The 22,494-nt window shown below is 44.2% G+C and overlaps 2 protein-coding genes across 2 annotated transcripts in view; one reads left to right on the forward strand and one right to left on the reverse strand.

Moving 5' to 3' along the window:
- The window catches only part of LOXL4 (lysyl oxidase like 4), a 216,526-nt gene extending 201,004 nt beyond the window's left edge, over positions 1-15,522 (reverse strand). The window contains exons 1-2 of the mRNA XM_069239653.1: positions 15,348-15,522; positions 822-1,150 (exon numbers count right to left, since the gene is read on the reverse strand). Of these exons, the coding sequence (XP_069095754.1) occupies positions 822-1,110 (289 nt within the window). The 5' untranslated portion in view covers positions 1,111-1,150; positions 15,348-15,522. The remainder of the gene's footprint in view (positions 1-821; positions 1,151-15,347) is intronic.
- LOC138301714 (octapeptide-repeat protein T2-like) lies at positions 10,099-10,776 on the forward strand. Its single transcript, XM_069242228.1, has one exon. It carries the CDS (start codon positions 10,099-10,101, stop codon positions 10,774-10,776), a length of 678 nt encoding a protein of 225 aa, XP_069098329.1.
- Positions 15,523-22,494: the final 6,972 nt, after the last annotated feature.

A 22,494-nucleotide genomic window follows, 5' to 3' on the forward strand; every position in this document is an offset into this window, starting at 1 on the left:
GCATGTAGCAGTGTATTATCTCATTTGACTGGGCCCAGAATGAATATTGACAAAAACGCCTCGTCCTCATCAGACCTACCTATCATTCAATTACACCTAAGTCGCAGGTGTCCTTTACATCACATTCTTAGGATGTGAAGACAATCTGAACTTTTACGACATGCCTCAGAGAGACAAATAAGAACTGTACTTGGACATATAATACTATATGTTTAGACGTGGTTTAGAAGATGTGGTTTTAGGGCACAGAAGCAATTGCCAGATATATGATTATTGTCAAGAACCACAGACCAACCCGTGCTTGGAGGGAATGTTCATAGGAAACATAATGTTTTATACAATATATTTTGGGATCATGATTTTACGAGACTGGCGATACATTGGGTGCTAAGCCAAACACAGGGAGAGCAAAGGGACAGAATTAACAATGATTGATTCCAACGAAGTTAAAACAAGAGCAAAAAGAGATGTGTAACTAAGTCAAACTTCAAAAAGGCAAAAAACAACACCAACAACTGAGCACAGACACAAACTGTGTCTTGGCACACAGAGGGAGCTAGAACCTTTGCATTCAACAGCCCTGCATTCAGCAGTACCTGTGGTTGGGCCCTAAGAAAAACCTTTGGCCTCTGCAAGTACACATTTTGTTTTACAGGTTAAGGACTTGGTTAAGTCATGCAACATGCAAGAAATTGACGTTCTTGTGAGCCGTCTCATGGATAAAAACCAGCAGGAGAATGCCTATAGAAATAGGGCAGTGTTGTCCTTTGTGACGTTATTAAAACTTGCCTTGAGTTAACGAAGTACTCAGCTCAGCTTACCATTTCCTTGCCCATATTTGGCACTGTGAGCCCATGTTACTGCTGACTCAAAGCCCAGCTCCTTGCAGACAACACTTGCTACTTGAATGTTGAAGTCATCATCACAGACAGTCCCCCACTCCCCATTGTAGAGAATCTCCAGGCGGCCTTCATTTGGTTTCCTTCCTGACCCGGCCAGTCGTAACTGGATTTTGGGAGTACCAGAGAGATGCTGCTGCCAACCTGGCTGCGCCCACCAGATTAAGACCAGGAGAAGAGCACAGATATGTCCAGCTGTGTTCAGTGCCATGGTAGATCCTTTGGTGTGGAACTTCTCTTCAGAGGGACACCTGAAAATATTTAATAATTCATTGAAATAGAGTTCATAATCCCATCTCCCACTTTTACTCCAAGATGAAAAAAAACATGGTTGCCATCATGTTCAAACCATAAATATTCATATGTAATATAAATTACATCAGTGCAGTACAATAGAAACATCTGGCATCATAAACAATAAAACGCTATTTTAGCTCTATGCACTACACCACATTACAGAGACTTTTGGGCCTGAGGGAATTCAAAGCCTAATACAAGAGGCTCACTTACCAGAAGTAGGGACCTTACAAAACATTTGTGCCTCCAACGCCTTCACTAAGGCATGCGGGCGTAAACTCACTCTACATCCTACAGAAGCAGCATTCATGGGGTAAATTTAGCAGGCGAGCAACATAACATTCAGCCTGTAAACACAAGGGCTAACTAGCTCTATTGTTCTCTGTTTTATTTCTAGCAAAGTAGGGGTCTTTTCAGGGGTGACTGGTGTCCATGGGTAAAATGGGCGTTGCGCTGTGGAGAGGCAAGAACAGGAACATAAACACAGAGCAGCTGAAAATAAATCACTGCTTGGAGACAGTGTGCTGAATCTCCTGAGTGAACTCTAGCAAACTCTGCAGATGTACTACTGCGCAAGTGACAGTCGGCTGGCAAGGTTTTCCTCGACCTGCAGGCACAAGCAGTGACATAATCGGAGAGAGGGATGATTTACAATGCTATTGATCTGTTGCTTTTGGGGGGCAAAAACAGTGTCCTAGGGATGATTTAGCAAAGCTGCATTCACTTCAATATCTAGGGGTGGGGCAGACCGATAAGGAGAAGGAGCGAGAGAGTGGCAACAAGTTGGTGATTGCACAGAGAAGCAGGCTGTAAGAGGAGGCTAAGGGCTGCTCTGCTGGCAGTAACACATGTTTAATACTGCATTTGGTTTCACTTTGAAAAAAGCACCATAGAGCTGAGCATAACAGAATGCTCCTTATCTCGACTGCAGAAGAAACCAGTTGTGCACAACAATTGCGCTAGTGGACAAGAGGTACCCATGCAGTAAAGCTTCTGCCTGCATCAGGGGCAGCATTACCCTCACCCCTCCTCTTTAGCAGCAACAGTGGGGTGGGCTTCTTGATGGGCGACTTCTGTCTGCAGCTCGGCAGACAAAGGTTCCTAATTAACTTGGGAGGGCGAGTGAGTGAAAGGAAGGATGGGTGAAATTGTGGCTGGATAGGTGTATGGATGAATGAGTGAAAGGATGGACGTAAGAATGGAAGAGAGCAAGCCAGGGACGGTGTATGAGTGAAAGGGAGGATAGATGGATGGATGATGAGAGAAAGGATAGATGGATGGCAGAATGAGTGAAAGGATGGATGAGTGGAATGGAAAATGAACGCATGGATGGTGTGAAAGTATGGCTGGATAAGCAAAAGGATGTATGTAGAGATGAATAGTAGAGTAAAACAATGGATGGATGAGTGAAAAAGTCAAGGATAGATGAATGTCTGGATGAAAGGATGGATGATTGAATGAGTGAAAGGTGAATTGATGGATAGATGAATAGGTAGCTAGTTGGATGAGACTGTGAAAGAATGGATGGTTGAGTGGAAGGGTAAATGGAGGGATGTACGAATGGATGGATGGAAGAAAGGGTGGATGGATGGGTGTAAAGGCAGATGGCTGAGTGAAAGGGTGGATAGATAGATGAGTCAAAGGTAGGGTAACGGATGGATGGAGTGAAAGGATGAATAGATGGAGCCAAAGGGTGGATTGATGAGCGAAAGCATGGATGGATGGATGGATGGTTGAATGGATAGCTCAACAGATGGATGAAAGGGGGATGGATAAATGAAAGGACTGATGATTGAGTAGATGGATTGGTTTGATGGATAGATGTCCCAGGACCAGTGGCGGCTCTCCTTTATGGGCTCCATGGCTACAATACATCCTCCTTGTTTTGTGGTCCATCTTTATTGTATCAAGAGTAAATAATTATTCACTCTTGATATAATAAAATAAATGCAGACCTGCTTCGGGTTCAGCAACAAACTGAGGCAGCTAGTGACATTGTTTGATTGCTGACACAGGTGAATGAAGGCCCCTGCATCAGCCATCAGAGATACTATTCAGAACTGATGACATCCCAGCACTGTGAGCATGAGTGTGTGACTGTGTGTGAGGTAATGTGAGAGAGAGTCAGTGAAAGAATGAGTGACAGTAAGTGAGAATGAGTGACAGTAAGGACCAGTATGTGTGAGAATGAATGTGAGCTAGTCAGGGAGAATGACAGTGAGCGTAACTGAGTGTTACCGTGTTGTGAGACTGAGTCACAGTAAGATTAATTCAGAATGAGTGAGAATGAGTGGGACTGATTGAGACAGAGTGGGCCCAAGTAGAATGGGTGAGACTGCTTGAAGTAGTGAGACCAAGTGAGACTGGATGAGTTAGAGCTAGGCAGTAAACCTAGTGCATGAAAGTGAGAGAAAACCTTTCAAGAAAAAGCTGTTTGGAATTTGAGCTAAGGATTATGCCCCACCACTTTTAAAGGTCACCAGCTTCCACTGAACTCAGGACTATTAACCATATCTTAGGAGCCAGCTTTTGTCTGCCAACCATTCTCAAGAATCCAAATATCTCTTTCCAGAATTCTTGGATGGAGGCACACTGCCCAATTAAATGAGACCAATTTGAGACCATCCCTGAATTACGTCAGAAACAAACAACCTGAGCAACTGCGGTTAACCTCAGCTAAAAATTGTGGGGGTTCTATAGAGTAACCATTAATTTAGAATAGCATTCTCCACCAACTGGATTCTCTCAAAGCCTTAAAGTTATTAGTCTGATCCCACATCTTTCTAGTCAGTTCAAGCCCTTCATACTTCTCCCATATGTTAATTGCCTTTTGACATGGATTGGGACCCTTCATAGAGGCAAGCAACCTTTTCCATTCCACTGAAGCCATCACAATTTTTTGACTGCCCCAAACCAGCTCAATCTCTGGATTGCGAAATGTGCTGGCCAAAATTCTATAGGAGCCAAAGAGCAGAAAATTGCCTTGCACCGATCCTTTGATTTCCAAGGGGCTCTTCCAACTATCTTCAAGCAAAAAATCTGCAACCTTACAAAACCCAACTCTCTCCCATGTAAACACTATATCAAGATTCAACTTAGCCCTGGCTTCCCCAGGCAGTTCTGTTAGGGGCATAGCTGCATTAATGTGTGGGATTGCATATCTTGTGTAGAGATCCTTACATTTCCTAAAAAACACCTCAAAATTTTATAACAAACTTTCTTCAGCAACTTTGTTAATTTTAACACATTTCGAATATTGTATTCACTAAGCGTTGGCCGAATTAAATTGTTCTTAAAAATTCCTCCTGATCTAAGTTTTACATTAAATCTGGACATGTACTGTGTCAAAAATGCAAATAATAATCGCTCATATTAGGGAGTGTCAACCCATCTTTCTCCCATCCTTCATATAAAGTGCCCAGTGCTAATCTGGCAGTTTTATTTTGCCAGATAAATGATGTAAACATAGACTCCACTTTAAAAAAAAAATGATGTTGTTAAAACAGATGGAATGGTTGAAAAACGAAAACTGAATAGCAGGAGAACCATCATGTTAATCAGGGCAACCTTCCCTAGAATAGTTAAAAGGAGTGAATTCCACCGTACAAACAGGCTTTTTACTTTTAAAAGTAGAGGAGCAAAATTAAGATCATATAAGTCCGGAATTGCGGAAGAATATGGTTTAACCAGGGATCTCTTTGGCTGGTCATTTACACAGAGGGCTATATTTGGAAGCAAGCTATCACAGTTACAGCAGTGAAGAATAACTTCAGTTTTCTTCCGGATAATTTTATAGCCTCCAAGCTCGTGATACAGTGATAAGATCTCAAAAGCCTGCTCCTGCGAGCGCCGATCTGCAGCTAAAAGCAACATTATATCATCAGCATACAATTTTTATTTTCCCCATCTGTGCAATGGGAGAATGGATATTTTTGTTCTCCCTAATCGCAATTACCAGAGATAAAAAAACAAAAAAACAACACCGCCTATGGGGACATCCCTGCAGAGTGCCATGGCAAATTTGTAACATACCAACCTCAGCGGCATTAACTATGATCTTAGCTTCCGCATTCTTATAAATCTTGTAAATCAACCTTGTGATTTGGGAATGAACCCCAAAACTTATCTAAGATACAAAAAAGTGTTTCCCAGACAACAAAGTCAAATGCCTTCTCTGTGTCACATAGGAGAAGTATGGCAGGAATGTCATTAACAGCAAAGTAGTCCAACATCTCCGCTAAATAATGTGTATTTGTACCTAACAGTTTGCCGGCAACAAAACCATTTTGGTCCTGATGGATTAACTTTGCCACTATGGAGTTAAATCTATTAGCTAATAGTTTCATAATGATCTTACAGTCTGTGTTTCACAATTTGATCAGGCTATAAGAATTTGGGTCGTCTCCATCCTTACCTTTTCTTTAAAAACTAACCACATTCCCCTTAATAAAAGATGCCAGTATGGGGCCATCCTCGAGCAATTCATTTGCAACCAATTAAAATAGTCTGTTTATACTCCCAGGGGCAATTTATAAAATTCAGCTGAAAAGCTGACAGGGCCACAAACCTCGCAAATTTGGGAGGCTTTTCACCACCTTAGCCAGCTCTTCCTTGGAGGAGCGTTGGGCTATATTTTCCATATCTTTTTCAGAGAGAGTACGAATATTCATATCTGCCAAAACATTACCCAGAGCATTTTTTAGCACTCACTTGATTCTGACTAAAGATCTGCCTATAATGCTTAAGACCAATTTCACCCAGTTTTTCTTGCTCCTTGCATCTAACCCGAGAAAATTGCCACTTCAGGGCATAAATCGTATTCCTCACTGCTTTTTCTCGTGCCTGTCATGCTAAGATTCTTCCAGTGAAATATCTCTGCTCACAAGCCTTCTGCATAAAAGCCAGATTAGCAACACCACTTTTAGTATAATACAACTTACTTAACGCCTTTCTAGCCTCTTCCAGCTTTTTCCTATTTAACATGGAATGGTGTCTCTAAAATGTGTCTTGCAAATCCAGAACCATCTTTTCTCAAGTCTGTTTATGTTCTCTAGCCCATCTAGAATTTGCGAAGTCCTTTGCTATTGCAAGCCCCCTTATATATGCTTTCACTACATCCCATACTAAACTTGATGAGGTGGACCCATGATTCCCTATCAGAAACTCCTTAATCTCTTCTTCACATTTCCGCACCCATCCCTCCTCCTGTAAATTCTGGTTGTTGAAAACTCACCTCCTGGGTCATGGAGTACCTTTCTCCACAAAATTCTCGAAGGTAAAAACTGCGTGATCTAAAAAGCCTTTGGGAAGAGTCCGTTAGTCCTTAAAAATCAAGGTTTTAGAGACTAAAAAAATTGGATATGTGAAGAACTATGTAATCTTCCTGATAGGCATGTACATTCTATTTTAGTTGAAAAGGCCTCTCTCAAGGAATCGATAAGTGTGAGGGTTTTCTGAAAATTATGCAAAACTTTTGCAACATTAGGTTTTTAGCTGTTTTTTAAATTTAACTGAGGAGTCTAATCTCGCGTCCTACAACAAATTAAAGTCACAACCCAAAATAATCTCTCCTAGTACTTGCAATAGTGACTGAAATAACTCCTTAAAAGGCCCAGCGTTATCCTCCACTGGGGCATACAGATTCAAGAAAGTGAGCCATCTAGAGTACACCAAACAATTGACCAAGCCCCAATGCCCATATTTATCATTGTCAGAATTAAGCACTTCGGCCCCAATTTCTTAGCCAGAAAAACAGCAGTGCTGCGTTGGGCAGCCTGTGTGGACGAGAAACCTCTGTAACCAGCCCAACCTTTAAACATGGAAAACTCTGAAAGCTTTCCAACCAGAATGTGGGTTTTCTGCACTGGAACCACCTAAGGGCTTTCCGCTATAACTCAGGCTTCTACAGCACGCAACATTTTATTATTGTTGAGCCCATTAACATTAAAAGAAACAACCTTCAAAGTGACCTTAGACATCACACGTCCCTTATATTCCCAAATAGTACACAAAGTTCATTTAAAAAGTGCAGATAATGCATAAAGTGCATAGCGTGGAAAGGTGCAAATGCATAGAAAATACAGTCACCCGGCCAGAATTTGAAGGGCATCAGCTTACTAAAATGTAATCTAAACTGCCTCTTGTGTTGCTGAATAATCTCATATAATAACTAAAGTGCATACAAGCATGTCCCAATGACACTTCCAAAAAAACGACATGATTAGGCCACCATTCCCAAGAAGTGGAGTCTGCCACTCACCATCCATTTAACATTCCACCATTTCAAAACCATTGTCCCACCAAGCCACTCCGACATAGACACCCCATGATTTTAAATACTGAACTCTATACTGGTGTATACCCCTTCTATCCATCATATTGGATCTCCTTTTATGAAGCATACCAACCTCCCCCCCCCCACCCTCTGACCCCACCTCCAGCAAACCCACATGCCCTTCTATCCCCATGCCTCAGTGGTGGCCCATCTTTCCACCCATGCCCCACGTGCACCCTGACCCTCCACCCAGGGAATATTGGCACCATGACACTGTGCCAAGACCTGCAGCCTCTTTCCTCAGACCCCTCCCTCAAGAATTCTCAGCTACACATATTTTGAACAATAAATCCCCAAACCCCAATGTAGGAATTAAATTAAAGCAAAAACTCTAGGAACTTTGTGGCATCCAGCACATCACCAAACACTTTAACGGAACCCTTATAAAGCACTTTGAGCTTGGAAAGCTGAATTATCTAAGCTCGCCTCATGCTGACTGAAATTTAGGAATCAAAGTCTTAAATTCATAGTGCCTTCGGGCTGCCTCTGCAGTCATATCTGCAAATATTAAAAAATCTGAACTCTCCTCCGACTTGAAGACTTTCTCAATTATTGCCTTAGCCAAAATCCTCTCTTTAACTCTAAAATCGGCAAAGTTCACTAGCAGGGTACAGGGAGACTTGGCCTGAACACTAATGTGAGCCAGGACATGGTGAGCTCGTGTAATTGTTAAATCCTGATCAAACTCTGGAATAACAGATAACTGAATAAGTGTTTCTACCAATTTGATGCATCCAGCAGTATCTTCACTAAGCTGCGGGATACCCATGATCCGAAGAGTGGATCATCTTGCATGATTCTCTATCTGCTCCTGTGTTTCTTTCAGCCATGCCAACTCCTTCTCAAGGTATTGATTACTCTTTTCCAAATTATGTACCATTTCCTCGGGTCAGACACTCTCTGTTGCATCTCATTCAGTTGAGTAGAGATACCCCCAGCTGTACACTGACTGGGTCTAGCCGCTCTCTCAAATCAAACTCCGCTTTTACCTGTGTGGGTTTAATAGCTTTTATCTCTGTTAGGAGCTCCGAGAGCACGGAATCAAACCCTGAGGAGCCTCAGCCCACGCCACCTTAGTCTGTAGGCCTGTAGTACCACTCTACCCTTGCTCTAGTGCCAACACCCCTGCTCCTCTAAACCAACATTAATCTGGTCACTGCCAACAACTACTTCAAGTAGGTTTCTAAGTCTCACTACGGCTTCAATCTTGGCACTGTTAATAGTGTTCCAGTTAATTTGGAATGAGGGTACAAACCTCTGCCTCCGCCCTCACCGTGCTGGCATCTTTTTTTTTAATGCATTAGCAATTCTTACTCATCTTGCTGCAAGCTATCAAGCAATCAAGCCAACCCAGTGACTTAACAGAGGTGCAGCTGACCAGCAGGGTGGGGCAAAGGGGGGGGAAAAAAAGAAATGACCAACCCAAGTTAGTCTAAAGGCAACCAAAGCAATCCCAAGGCAGGTCATGGCAGGCACTGCAAGCAGCACACGCAACACAAGTCACAGAGGACAATTCCTCAATCTCTTCTTTGCCTGGCATGAAGGCAGCCCGCTCCAGTGCCAGCATAGGCCAAACAAAATTACATCAATGTTACCTAGCCCTTAATATGCCACTTCAGTCCACGCTCACCTCATTCTGCGTGACGAGCCTCTTAAAACAATAATCCCCCTGCCAGGCACTGGTACCATTCAATAATCATCTAATCCAGGTGGCAAGTTCGAGTTCAGTGTGACGAGGGAAAGCACTACCCCCGGAAGGCTTCCAGGGATGCTAATATGCAGGGACTCTTCCACGGCATTTCGCCTACGCATTCGAGCCAACGCACTGCAGTTCAAAGGAGGTGGGCCCAGGGTTCATTGGCTGGAAGCAAGGAGACACACTACAGCAGCAGCGTCATACCACCACAGTTACTGCTACAAACCTGTTATTATTGTTATTATCATTATTATTATTATTATTATTGTTGTTACACCATCCACCTGCGCCATAATTGAAGTTGCCCTATTTAATGCAGTGCAGGTCTTGTCTACCGACCTCTATCATTGTCTTTGTCCACTTTGTTTTCAATCCTGTGCTCCATTGGTCTAGCCCTTTCTAGTGGTGACTCATCTCTCTTCCTACTGCCAGAATGTAGAAAGTCTATTGGCTATTCCAATATGATGTACAAAGTACTGTGTTCGGTAATCTGCCAGAGTCACCTCCTTGCCCCTACCAGTCACTCCTTTGGTGCTCACGTCCAACCTCTTGCTTATCTCACATGGAGACACAGCACACACTTTGTGAAAGCCCATTGTAATATGTCATCTTTCATCAATAAAAGACACATCACATCTTCCTCATTTTGGGTTTACTAGCTGCACTGGAAAGTCACCAGTTGTGCCTGTATGCAGAGACAGATGTAAATGGTAACCACATGGGCACATTTACCAAGTTTCTATCAAATGGCTCGTCATGGGCACAGAAAGAACTTGGTACCTGTTGTTTGGTCATAGGGCATAACAGACTGCACAATTTTCTTAGATTGTTAAATATGGAGCATACTGTTCTCCCTAGTGATGGTTAAGAGAATGTATCTGTTTATGTTTTTCCCAGCAAATGTACAAACAGTGCAAGAAATGAGAAGAAATGCACAAAAAGTCCAAGAGATGAGCAGAAAGACACAAACAGTGCAAGAAATTAGCAGAAAGGCACAAAAAGAGGGCAAGAAACAAGGAGAAAGACAAAAACAGAACGCAAGAAATGAGCAGAAAGGCACAAACCGAGGGGAAGAAAAGAGCAGAAAGGTGGAAACAGGGCAAGAAATGAGGATAAAACCAGCGGAAATAGAGGGCAAGAAAAAAACACAAAATGAGCAGAAATGCAGAAACAGAGGGCAAGAAACAAGCAGAAAGGCACAGAGGGCAGGAAACAAGAAGAAAGGCACAGTCAGAAGGCAAGAAACAAGCAAAAAAGGCACAAACAGAATGCAGGAAACGAGCAGAAAAGCGCAAACAGAAGGCAAGAAAGGAGCAGAAAGACACAAACAGAAGGCAAGAAGTGAGCAGAAAACATGCAGACAGGCAGAAACAGAAGGCAAGAAGCAAATAAAAAGGCACAAACAGGGCAAGAGACGAGCAGAAAGGAACAAACAAGTCAAGAAACAAACAGAAAAGCACACACAGAGGGCAAGAAACAAGCAGAAAGGGAGAAACAGGGGGCAAGAAACTAGCAGAAAACGAGACGAATCACACAAACAGGGCAAGTAATGAACAGAAAGGGAGAAACAGGGGTCAAGAAACGAGCAGAAAATAAGGAGAAAGGCAGAGACACAAGCTAAGAAATGAGCAGAAAGGCAAACAGGTCAAGAAACGAGTAGAAAGGCACAAACAGAGCACACAGAATGAGCATAAACGAGCATAAAGGCAGAAATAGATGGCAACAAAGAAGCAGAAAGGCAGAAACAGTTCAAGAAACAAGCATGAAACAAACAGAAATGCACAAGCAGAAGTCACAAAACGAGCATAAAGGCAGAAACACAGGAATAAACGAGCAGAAAGGCAGAAACAGAGGTCACAAATCTAGCAGAAAGGCAAAAACAGAGTGCATGAAAGGAGCATAAAACAAGCATGAAGGCAGAAATATTAGTCAAGAAACCAGCAGAATGGCACAAACAGAAAGGCACGAACAGAGTAATAAACAAGCCGAAATGCAGAAACAGAGGTCAAGAATCAAACATAAAGTCAGAAACAAATGGCACGAAAGGGGCATAAAACACACAGAAAGGCAGAAATAGAAGTCAAGAAACTAGCGGAATGGCACAAACAGAAGGCAAGAAGTGAGCAGAAAACAGGCAGCGAGGCACAAATAGGAAAGCAGCCATACAAAACCTGAGCAACAGGAACAATAGCTCTCCTAATTTGCAATGGGACTGGTCAGCTAGGGAAAACCAAATGATAAAGTAATCCCAACAATGTCTTATAACATGGACGCTGTGTATCTTTCCAGTAGTTGGCTGGTGCTCTTGGGGAGGGCTACACAACTGAAAAAGCATGATGTTGGCATGCCCTTTATGACTGGGGATGCTGCAAAATGGAAAGATGATGGTAGCAGCAAATGGGAAGTCTGTGGGCAGATTAAAGCCTACGATGTAGACACAGCAGTCTTGGTTCCAAGATACGCATGCACGCCATATAGAGGCGAGACCTAAAAATGATAGAAAGAATGCTTGAATTAACATCTGCTTCTGACAATCAGCCACATTCCTGTCCATCATTTTTCACTTGCTGCGCCACTTTAGACAGAGACCAACCATATGCAAATCAGTCTTGATCCTGCTGCAAATAGGAATAGTTCAGCCCTAACTGCTAGACTAGTCCCCTACAGACAGAAACACAAGCAATGCAGCCATCATAGGCCTTCCCAGTGAGGTAAAATTCTTAACCTCACTCAACTCTTCTCTGTATTCACACAAACAACCAGCCAAACTGTAAGTACAATCTTCGCCTCACCTGGGCTCATCATAGTAACAGGAAACCTCCCTATCATCTAGATCAACTACCATTTTACCTCTTCCACCATCAACATCACAACAAGATCAAGAACTGACTTCAGGTACTTAGAGAGTTGCTGGGACCCAACATCCCTTCACTCGATCTACAGTTCTCAAAGATTTTACTAAAAAGAAGTAACAGAAGTGCATTGGTACTAAAACGTGCTTTCCCAAGCATGCTTTCGTTTCAGGACAACAGTCAAACGATATAAGACATTTGGCTCAATTAGAAGATATTGAAGATATAAACAGAAATCACTGACCTTTAAGACCAATGGAAGACATGCAACAATCTGCATGAACATCCCACCTCTAATGACTCACAGACCCAATACATCTTGCATCAAAAAGGCAAAAGCACTACATTATAACGGGATCTCCAATCCCAAAGACCTCCCAAAAAACGTGATAGAATCCTCAACACATTTATCAACACAAATCAAATCCGCTCTGACCAAATATTCTTGGAACAAGATAGCCACCATCAATACCATCAGGTCTAAATTTAATAAGACTACAGTGACTGTCCAACACTGTTGGCCTCCTTCAAGCAGATCTTGGTATGCAAATCCTCCGATCTGATCAACATTAATGGACCTTCAGAATCTACTATAGACCTCTGCTCTGCATAAAGCTTTAAGAAAATCCTAATCTCAATGCTTGCTGCAACCCTAACTGTGACCACCACCAACAAGCCCCTGTCATCAGACAACTTTGTTTCAGACCGTCAGATGCCTCACATACATGTCCCATCAAGCAAAATAATCTATGAGAACTCTTTCCAAACCTACCTTTTCCACAGGATCTCCAGCCTAACATTGGCCTTTGCCTATCTCGTATTTACTCTGCAAATTGACTCTTGTGGGTACCACACTTTTTCTTTGCTGGCCATTGCAAAGAATGAAAGAAATGGTAGCATATCCATCTGTGTAACTGCATCTCACTTGCCCTGGAAGAACTGTTCTGGCTTTCCATTTCTAGATGCCTTACTTTCAAGGCTCTTTATATTACCCGGAGGGTGATCTATAGGCCCCCAGTTCATCGAAAATAAATCTACAAATATATTCATAGAAGAAAATGCTCTACTTTATGTTGGAATCTAAGCGGACTTCTCACCTTTACAAAAAGAAAAGCAGTTGTGGAACCCCCTTCTCTGTACTAGCAACAAAAGATTTGAATTCCCTGTTGACAAAGACTAGAAACATCCAAAACCACCTGTTATTTAGGACCACAGCGAATTATTTGTTCCTCCCAAAATGAACCCATGGTGAGCCACCACTAGAACAGTTTGACAGCACAAAACTCTGGGGCACACCCGTCCGAATCTGAAATGAATCACCCTATGGATGGCAGATACAAGCCTTGCCCAGCTATTTCTCACTCCCCTTTACTCCAGTATAATAAAAAAAGCAGCTTCTAAGTCATAGCAGCAACATAAGCTCAGCCTTGCTATATGACACCAAACCACTTCCCACATAGGCAGCACTGCATTTTCACACAATCCCTACTGTCACATCTATGCGAAAAGGTGTAACACTTGTCACTGTTGTTGCTTCACTACAAGTCAAAGTGCAAAAACAAAAACCTGATAAGAGCATATATCTAGTCTTTATGTATGCCATCAAAAAGCAGTCACATAGTCCACATGACACATGCATTTAGGCCCCTATTTATACTTTTTTTTTGCGCAAACTTACAAAATACAATTGTAATGACGCAAATGCGGCGCTAAAAAAGTATAAATATGGGCCTTAGTCCTCCATCCGAATGCTCAACTGGACTACTGTGCTACTTGTTTAGAAATTAACTTTGGCACGCTGCAGCCCTGAGTCAAGCAGAACAGTAATACCAACTAAGGTATTTCTCTACTAGAATATCGGGCCCAGTGTTACTGCAACGAGATCTTCTTAGTGTGGGAACACCCAACCTGATTTTACATTTTGGAAAGTCTAGCAATAATATTGAGTGCTGGTAAGGTTGGGGCTGTGGGTCAAAGCACAGCCTGGCCCCTCACCTAACCCCCTTTTATGGAACAGAAGAGCCTGGGCGGCTTCCCGCCTATCTTAAGCAAACCTTGCCTTGGACAATCCTAGCCCCCTACCCACAAGAGCCCTACCTCTAGGGATGCCCGCTCCCATTTACCACCTGCTACAAGTAGCCGGTAAATTTGATCTGAAAATGCCTGTTTATACCCAGTAAAACCAGGTCCATATGTTACCCATCCAAGAATAGCCGGATTTAGGTGTATGGATATTTGGTCGGAAAAGTTATTTTTCATCTACAGTTATCCCTGCACCTAAATCCAGCTCTCTCATAATCGGGCGTTTTTAGGAAGAGCGCCCGCAATCCTCTCTGTGTTCATTGCAACCCTTACTGCTTCCATATTGTACTGGAATATGTCACATGTATCTTGACTCTCATCCTGTCAAAAGCAACAATATATATATGAATGTTAAACACATCTACCAATATTAATTGTTAGCTAAAAATTACCAGCTAATCTACCACCTTGTGGACGTTATGTTCGCTGAGGTCAAAGCCAGGTTAAACAAAAGACATAGGTTTAGAACTGTTGGCAGAATGTCAGAAAAGTCAATTATCTTATAGGGTAATTAGCAGTAACTCGCAATTATCCTGCAGGACTCAATACAAATTATGTCTTTAGAAAATGCTAGTCAGCGCTCTTCCCTGCGGCCCTCAGTGAGGCACCAAGAGACGCACGCTGGAGACGCCGACCCTGTATTTCATTTTTTCATCTACATTTTGCTATGATTACATAACTACTTCTAGTGCACGCTGCACGCAGAGGTGTTTTCTAAAGCAGATCTTGTGCTTCAAGCTGCGAATTATTGGCTCGGTAATTATACACTGGAAACATTCCTGGAAGGATATACAGGGTATTTGTGTCTTATATACATACGACACATAAGAAGATCTGTTAGACTGTCAGACATGACTTACTTTCAGTCTGAAATAACACTCTCTGGCAACATATTTCCATTTCGACCTGAAACTGCCATTTGTTCATTGTCAAGGTTTAGCTCAAAAGTAGCATGCAAAACTTTTTTAAAAGCTCAAAATGTAAAACCAAAAAATAGAAAGCTCCACTCCATTCATTCAACTAAACTCAGGTTTGCACTGCGGATGCTTTTTTCTCACACAAGTTTCAAAAACGTTGTCAAGGAAACAGGTCCCGGCGATGTTTTGATTAAAAAGGAAAGACTTGATTTTAAGCATGAAATAGCAAGTCGCGTTTGGCTATTGTTTAATCTTAAAATGCTAGCTCACCAGACAGGGATGCGGGCGCGTGAACTGCTCAGGGCAGGCTACGCTCAGTGACAGTTTCCTCACTTTCTTTCTCACAGGCACGCGCTCCCCTTGCTCGCTGGCTCGCGGCGACGACTCCTGCAGGCTTAGGGCTGCTCGATGCCACTCCTCCTACCTCGGTGAAGAGCAGCCGTGACTGCCAGGGCGACTGAAGGGAGGCTGACCGTGCCTTTTATTGGGAATGCCAGCCCACAAAGCCCGGTTACCTTTGAGTAATCCTAGAAAGGGGAGGAAAGGAACGTTTTCTTCGAGTATGAGCAGCAGGGAACTCCTCCGTGCTGTCACTGACTGTGCACGTATAGGGCCAAGACATGGAATCTCCATCCAAGCTTATGTGGACTAAGGACCAGAGATACAAAGCAATTTAGCATTTCTTAATAGTCCGAATCGCTATTTCGGGCCGTTAAGAAATGCTAAATGAGCTTTTCAGATGTGCAGAGCCCTTTAACCCCTTCGCTGCCAGGCCTTTTCCCCCTCCTGTGCCAGGCCTTTTTTTGCCTATTTGGGGCAGTTCGCGCTTAGGCCCTCATAACTTTTTGTCCACATAAACTAACCAAGCCAAATTTGCGTCCTTTTTTTCCAACATCCTAGGGATTCTAGAGGTACCCAGACTTTGTGGGTTCCCTTGAAGGAGGCCAAGAAATTGGCCAAAATACAGTGAAAATTTCGTTTTTTTCAAAAAAATGGAAAAAGTGGCTGTAGAAGAAGGCTTGTGGATTTCCCCCCTGAAAATGGCATCAACAAAGGGTTTGCAGTGCTAAACTCAGCAGCTTCCTAGCTTTCAGGAACAGGCAGACTTGAATCAGAAAACCCAATTTTTCAACACAATTTTGGCATTTTACTGGGGCATACCCCATTTTTGCATTTTTTTGTGCTTTCAGCCTCCTTCCAGTCAGTGACAGGAATGGGCATGAAAACAATGCTGGATCCCAGAAACCTAACCATTTCTGAAAAGTAGACAAAATTCTGAATTCAGCAAGTGGTCATTTGTGTAGATCCTACAAGGGCTTCCTACAGAAAATAACAGCTGAAAAAGAAAAATATTGAAATTGAGGTGAAAAAACCATCAATTTTTCTCTACGTTTTACTCTGTAATTTTTCCCTGCAATGTCAGATTATGGAAAGCAATATACCGTTACGTCTGCTGGACTCCTCTGGTTGCGGGGATATATAGGGCTTGTAGGTTCATCAAGAACCCGAGGAACCCAGAGCCAATAAATGAGCTGCACCCTGCAGTGCGTTTTCATTCTATACCGGGTATACAGCAATTCATTTGCTGAAATCTAAAGAGTAAAAAATTGCTATCAAGAAAACCTTTGCATTTCCAAAAAGGGCACAAGATAAGGTGCTGAGGAGCAGTGGTTATTTGCACATCTCTGAATTCCGGGGAGACCATACTAGCATGTGAATTATAGGGAATTTCTCAAATAGATGTCTTTTTTACACACTCTCCTATATTTGGAAGGAGAAAATGTAGAGAAAGACAAGGGGCAATAGCACTTGTTTTGCTAATCTATGTTCCCCCAAGTCTCCCGATAAAAATGATACCTCACTTGTGTGGGTAGGCCTAGCGCCCGCGACAGGAAACGCCCCAAAACGCAACGTGGACACATCCCATTTTTTTTAAAGAAAACAGAGGTGTTTTTTGCGAAGTGCCTACCTGTAGATTTTGGCCTCTAGCTCAGCCGGCACCTAGGGAAACCTACCAAACCTGTGCATTTCTGAAAACTAGAGACCTAGGGGAATCCAAGATGGGGTGACTTGCGTGGCTCGGACCAGGTTCTGTTACCCAGAATCCTTTGCAAACCTCAAAATTTGGCTAAAAAAACACATGTTCCTCACATTTCTGTGGCAGAAAGTTCTGGAATCTGAGAGGACGCACAAATTTCCTTCCACCCAGCGTTCCCCCAAGTCTCCCGATAAAAATGATACCTCACTTGCGTGGGTAGGCCTAGCGCCCGCGACAGGAAACACCCCAAAGCGCAACGTGGACACATCCAAAATTTTGGAAGAAAACAGAGGTGTTTTTTGCGAAGTGCCTACCTGTAGATTTTGGCCTCTAGCTCAGCCGGCACCTAGGGAAACCTACCAAACCTGTGCATTTCTGAAAACTAGAGACCTAGGGGAATCCAAGGAGGGGTGACTTGCGGGGCTCGGACCAGGTTCTGTTACCCAGAATCCTTTGCAAACCTCAAAATTTGGCTAAAAAAACACATGTTCCTCACATTTCTGTGGCAGAAAGTTCTGGAATCTGAGAGGAGCCACAAATTTCCTTCCAGCCAGCGTTCCCCCAAGTCTCCCGATAAAAATGATACCTCACTTGCGTGGGTAGGCCTAGCGCCCGCGACAGGAGACACCCCAAAGCGCAACGTGGACACATCCAAAATTTTGGAAGAAAACAGAGGTGTTTTTTGCGAAGTGCCTACCTGTATATTTTGGCCTCTAGCTCAGCCGGCACCTAGGGAAACCTACCAAACCTGTGCATTTCTGAAAACTAGAGACCTAGGGGAATCCAAGGAGGGGTGACTTGCGGGGCTCGGACCAGGTTCTGTTACCCAGAATCCTTTGCAAACCTCAAAATTTGGCTAAAAAAACACATGTTCCTCACATTTCTGTGGCAGAAAGTTCTGGAATCTGAGAGGAGCCACAAATTTCCTTCCACCCAGCGTTCCCCCAAGTCTCCCGATAAAAATGATACCTCACTTGCGTGGGTAGGCCTAGCGCCCGCGACAGGAAACACCCCAAAGCGCAACGTGGACACATCCAAAATTTTGGAAGAAAACAGAGGTGTTTTTTGTGAAGTGCCTACCTGTAGATTTTGGCCTCTAGCTCAGCCGGCACCTAGGGAAACCTACCAAACCTGTGCATTTCTGAAAACTAGAGACCTAGGGGAATCCAAGATGGGGTGACTTGCGGGGCTCGGACCAGGTTCTGTTACCCAGAATCCTTTGCAAACCTCAAAATTTGGCTAAAAAAACACATGTTCCTCACATTTCTGTGGCAGAAAGTTCTGGAATCTGAGAGGAGCCACAAATTTCCTTCCACCCAGCGTTCCCCCAAGTCTCCCGATAAAAATGATACCTCACTTGCGTGGGTAGGCCTAGCGCCCGCGACAGGAAACACCCCAAAGCGCAACGTGGACACATCCAAAATTTTGGAAGCAAACAGAGGTGTTTTTTGCGAAGTGCCTACCTGTAGGATTTGGCCTCTAGCTCAGCCGGCACCTAGGGAAACCTACCAAACCTGTGCATTTCTGAAAACTAGAGACCTAGGGGAATCCAAGGAGGGGTGACTTGCGGGGCTCGGACCAGGTTCTGTTACCCAGAATCCTTTGCAAACCTCAAAATTTGGCTAAAAAAACACATGTTCCTCACATTTCTGTGGCAGAAAGTTCTGGAATCTGAGAGGAGCCACAAATTTCCTTCCACCCAGCGTTCCCCCAAGTCTCCCGATAAAAATGATACCTCACTTGCGTGGGTAGGCCTAGCGCCCGCAACAGGAAACACCCCAAAGCGCAACGTGGACACATCCAAAATTTTGGAAGAAAACAGAGGTGTTTTTTGTGAAGTGCCTACCTGTAGATTTTGGCCTCTAGCTCAGCCGGCACTTAGGGAAACCTACCAAACCTGTGCATTTCTGAAAACTAGAGACCTAGGGGAATCCAAGGAGGGGTGACTTGCGGGGCTCGGACCAGGTTCTGTTACCCAGAATCCTTTGCAAACCTTAAAATTTGGCTAAAAAAACACATGTTCCTCACATTTCTGTGGCAGAAAGTTCTGGAATCTGAGAGGAGCCACAAATTTCCTTCCACCCAGCGTTCCCCCAAGTCTCCCGATAAAAATGATACCTCACTTGCGTGGGTAGGCCTAGCGCCCGCGACAGGAAACACCCCAAAGCGCAACGTAGACACATCCAAAATTTTGGAAGAAAACAGAGGTGTTTTTTGCGAAGTGCCTACCTGTAGATTTTGGCCTCTAGCTCAGCCGGCACCTAGGGAAACCTACCAAACCTGTGCATTTCTGAAAACTAGAGACCTAGGGGAATCCAAGGAGGGGTGACTTGCGGGGCTCGGACCAGGTTCTGTTACCCAGAATCCTTTGCAAACCTCAAAATTTGGCTTAAAAAAACACATGTTCCTCACATTTCTGTGGCAGAAAGTTCTGGAATCTGAGAGGAGCCACAAATTTCCTTCCACCCAGCGTTCCCCCAAGTCTCCCGATAAAAATGATACCTCACTTGCGTGGGTAGACCTAGCGTCCGCAACAGGAAACACCCCAAAGCGCAACGTGGACACATCCAAAATTTTGGAAGAAAACAGAGGTGTTTTTTGCGAAGTGCCTACCTGTAGATTTTGGCCTCTAGCTCAGCCGGCACTTAGGGAAACCTACCAAACCTGTGCATTTCTGAAAACTAGAGACCTAGGGGAATCCAAGGAGGGGTGACTTGCGGGGCTCGGACCAGGTTCTGTTACCCAGAATCCTTTGCAAACCTTAAAATTTGGCTAAAAAAACACATGTTCCTCACATTTCTGTGGCAGAAAGTTCTGGAATCTGAGAGGAGCCACAAATTTCCTTCCACCCAGCGTTCCCCCAAGTCTCCCGATAAAAATGATACCTCACTTGCGTGGGTAGGCCTAGCGCCCGCGACAGGAAACACCCCAAAGCGCAACGTAGACACATCCAAAATTTTGGAAGAAAACAGAGGTGTTTTTTGCGAAGTGCCTACCTGTAGATTTTGGCCTCTAGCTCAGCCGGCACCTAGGGAAACCTACCAAACCTGTGCATTTCTGAAAACTAGAGACCTAGGGGAATCCAAGGAGGGGTGACTTGCGGGGCTCGGACCAGGTTCTGTTACCCAGAATCCTTTGCAAACCTCAAAATTTGGCTAAAAAAACACATGTTCCTCACATTTCTGTGGCAGAAAGTTCTGGAATCTGAGAGGACGCACAAATTTCCTTCCACCCAGCGTTCCCCCAAGTCTCCCGATAAAAATGATACCTCACTTGCGTGGGTAGGCCTAGCGCCCGCGACAGGAAACACCCCAAAGCGCAACGTGGACACATCCAAAATTTTGGAAGAAAACAGAGGTGTTTTTTGCGAAGTGCCTACCTGTAGATTTTGGCCTCTAGCTCAGCCGGCACCTAGGGAAACCTACCAAACCTGTGCATTTCTGAAAACTAGAGACCTAGGGGAATCCAAGGAGGGGTGACTTGCGGGGCTCGGACCAGGTTCTGTTACCCAGAATCCTTTGCAAACCTCAAAATTTGGCTAAAAAAACACATGTTCCTCACATTTCTGTGGCAGAAAGTTCTGGAATCTGAGAGGAGCCACAAATTTCCTTCCAGCCAGCGTTCCCCCAAGTCTCCCGATAAAAAATGATACCTCACTTGCGTGGGTAGGCCTAGCGCCCGCGACAGGAAACACCCCAAAGCGCAACGTGGACACATCCAAAATTTTGGAAGAAAACAGAGGTGTTTTTTGCGAAGTGCCTACCTGTATATTTTGGCCTCTAGCTCAGCCGGCACCTAGGGAAACCTACCAAACCTGTGCATTTCTGAAAACTAGAGACCTAGGGGAATCCAAGGAGGGGTGACTTGCGGGGCTCGGACCAGGTTCTGTTACCCAGAATCCTTTGCAAACCTCAAAATTTGGCTAAAAAAACACATGTTCCTCACATTTCTGTGGCAGAAAGTTCTGGAATCTGAGAGGAGCCACAAATTTCCTTCCACCCAGCGTTCCCCCAAGTCTCCCGATAAAAATGATACCTCACTTGCGTGGGTAGGCCTAGCGCCCGCGACAGGAAACACCCCAAAGCGCAACGTGGACACATCCAAAATTTTGGAAGAAAACAGAGGTGTTTTTTGTGAAGTGCCTACCTGTAGATTTTGGCCTCTAGCTCAGCCGGCACCTAGGGAAACCTACCAAACCTGTGCATTTCTGAAAACTAGAGACCTAGGGGAATCCAAGATGGGGTGACTTGCGGGGCTCGGACCAGGTTCTGTTACCCAGAATCCTTTGCAAACCTCAAAATTTGGCTAAAAAAACACATGTTCCTCACATTTCTGTGGCAGAAAGTTCTGGAATCTGAGAGGAGCCACAAATTTCCTTCCACCCAGCGTTCCCCCAAGTCTCCCGATAAAAATGATACCTCACTTGCGTGGGTAGGCCTAGCGCCCGCGACAGGAAACACCCCAAAGCGCAACGTGGACACATCCAAAATTTTGGAAGCAAACAGAGGTGTTTTTTGCGAAGTGCCTACCTGTAGGATTTGGCCTCTAGCTCAGCCGGCACCTAGGGAAACCTACCAAACCTGTGCATTTCTGAAAACTAGAGACCTAGGGGAATCCAAGGAGGGGTGACTTGCGGGGCTCGGACCAGGTTCTGTTACCCAGAATCCTTTGCAAACCTCAAAATTTGGCTAAAAAAACACATGTTCCTCACATTTCTGTGGCAGAAAGTTCTGGAATCTGAGAGGACGCACAAATTTCCTTCCACCCAGCGTTCCCCCAAGTCTCCCGATAAAAATGATACCTCACTTGCGTGGGTAGGCCTAGCGCCCGCGACAGGAAACACCCCAAAGCGCAACGTGGACACATCCAAAATTTTGGAAGAAAACAGAGGTGTTTTTTGCGAAGTGCCTACCTGTAGATTTTGGCCTCTAGCTCAGCCGGCACCTAGGGAAACCTACCAAACCTGTGCATTTCTGAAAACTAGAGACCTAGGGGAATCCAAGGAGGGGTGACTTGCGGGGCTCGGACCAGGTTCTGTTACCCAGAATCCTTTGCAAACCTCAAAATTTGGCTAAAAAAACACATGTTCCTCACATTTCTGTGGCAGAAAGTTCTGGAATCTGAGAGGAGCCACAAATTTCCTTCCAGCCAGCGTTCCCCCAAGTCTCCCGATAAAAAATGATACCTCACTTGCGTGGGTAGGCCTAGCGCCCGCGACAGGAAACACCCCAAAGCGCAACGTGGACACATCCAAAATTTTGGAAGAAAACAGAGGTGTTTTTTGCGAAGTGCCTACCTGTATATTTTGGCCTCTAGCTCAGCCGGCACCTAGGGAAACCTACCAAACCTGTGCATTTCTGAAAACTAGAGACCTAGGGG

This window comes from Pleurodeles waltl, chromosome 6, assembly GCF_031143425.1.
Source record: "Pleurodeles waltl isolate 20211129_DDA chromosome 6, aPleWal1.hap1.20221129, whole genome shotgun sequence".
Taxonomy (NCBI): Eukaryota; Metazoa; Chordata; class Amphibia; order Caudata; family Salamandridae; genus Pleurodeles; species Pleurodeles waltl.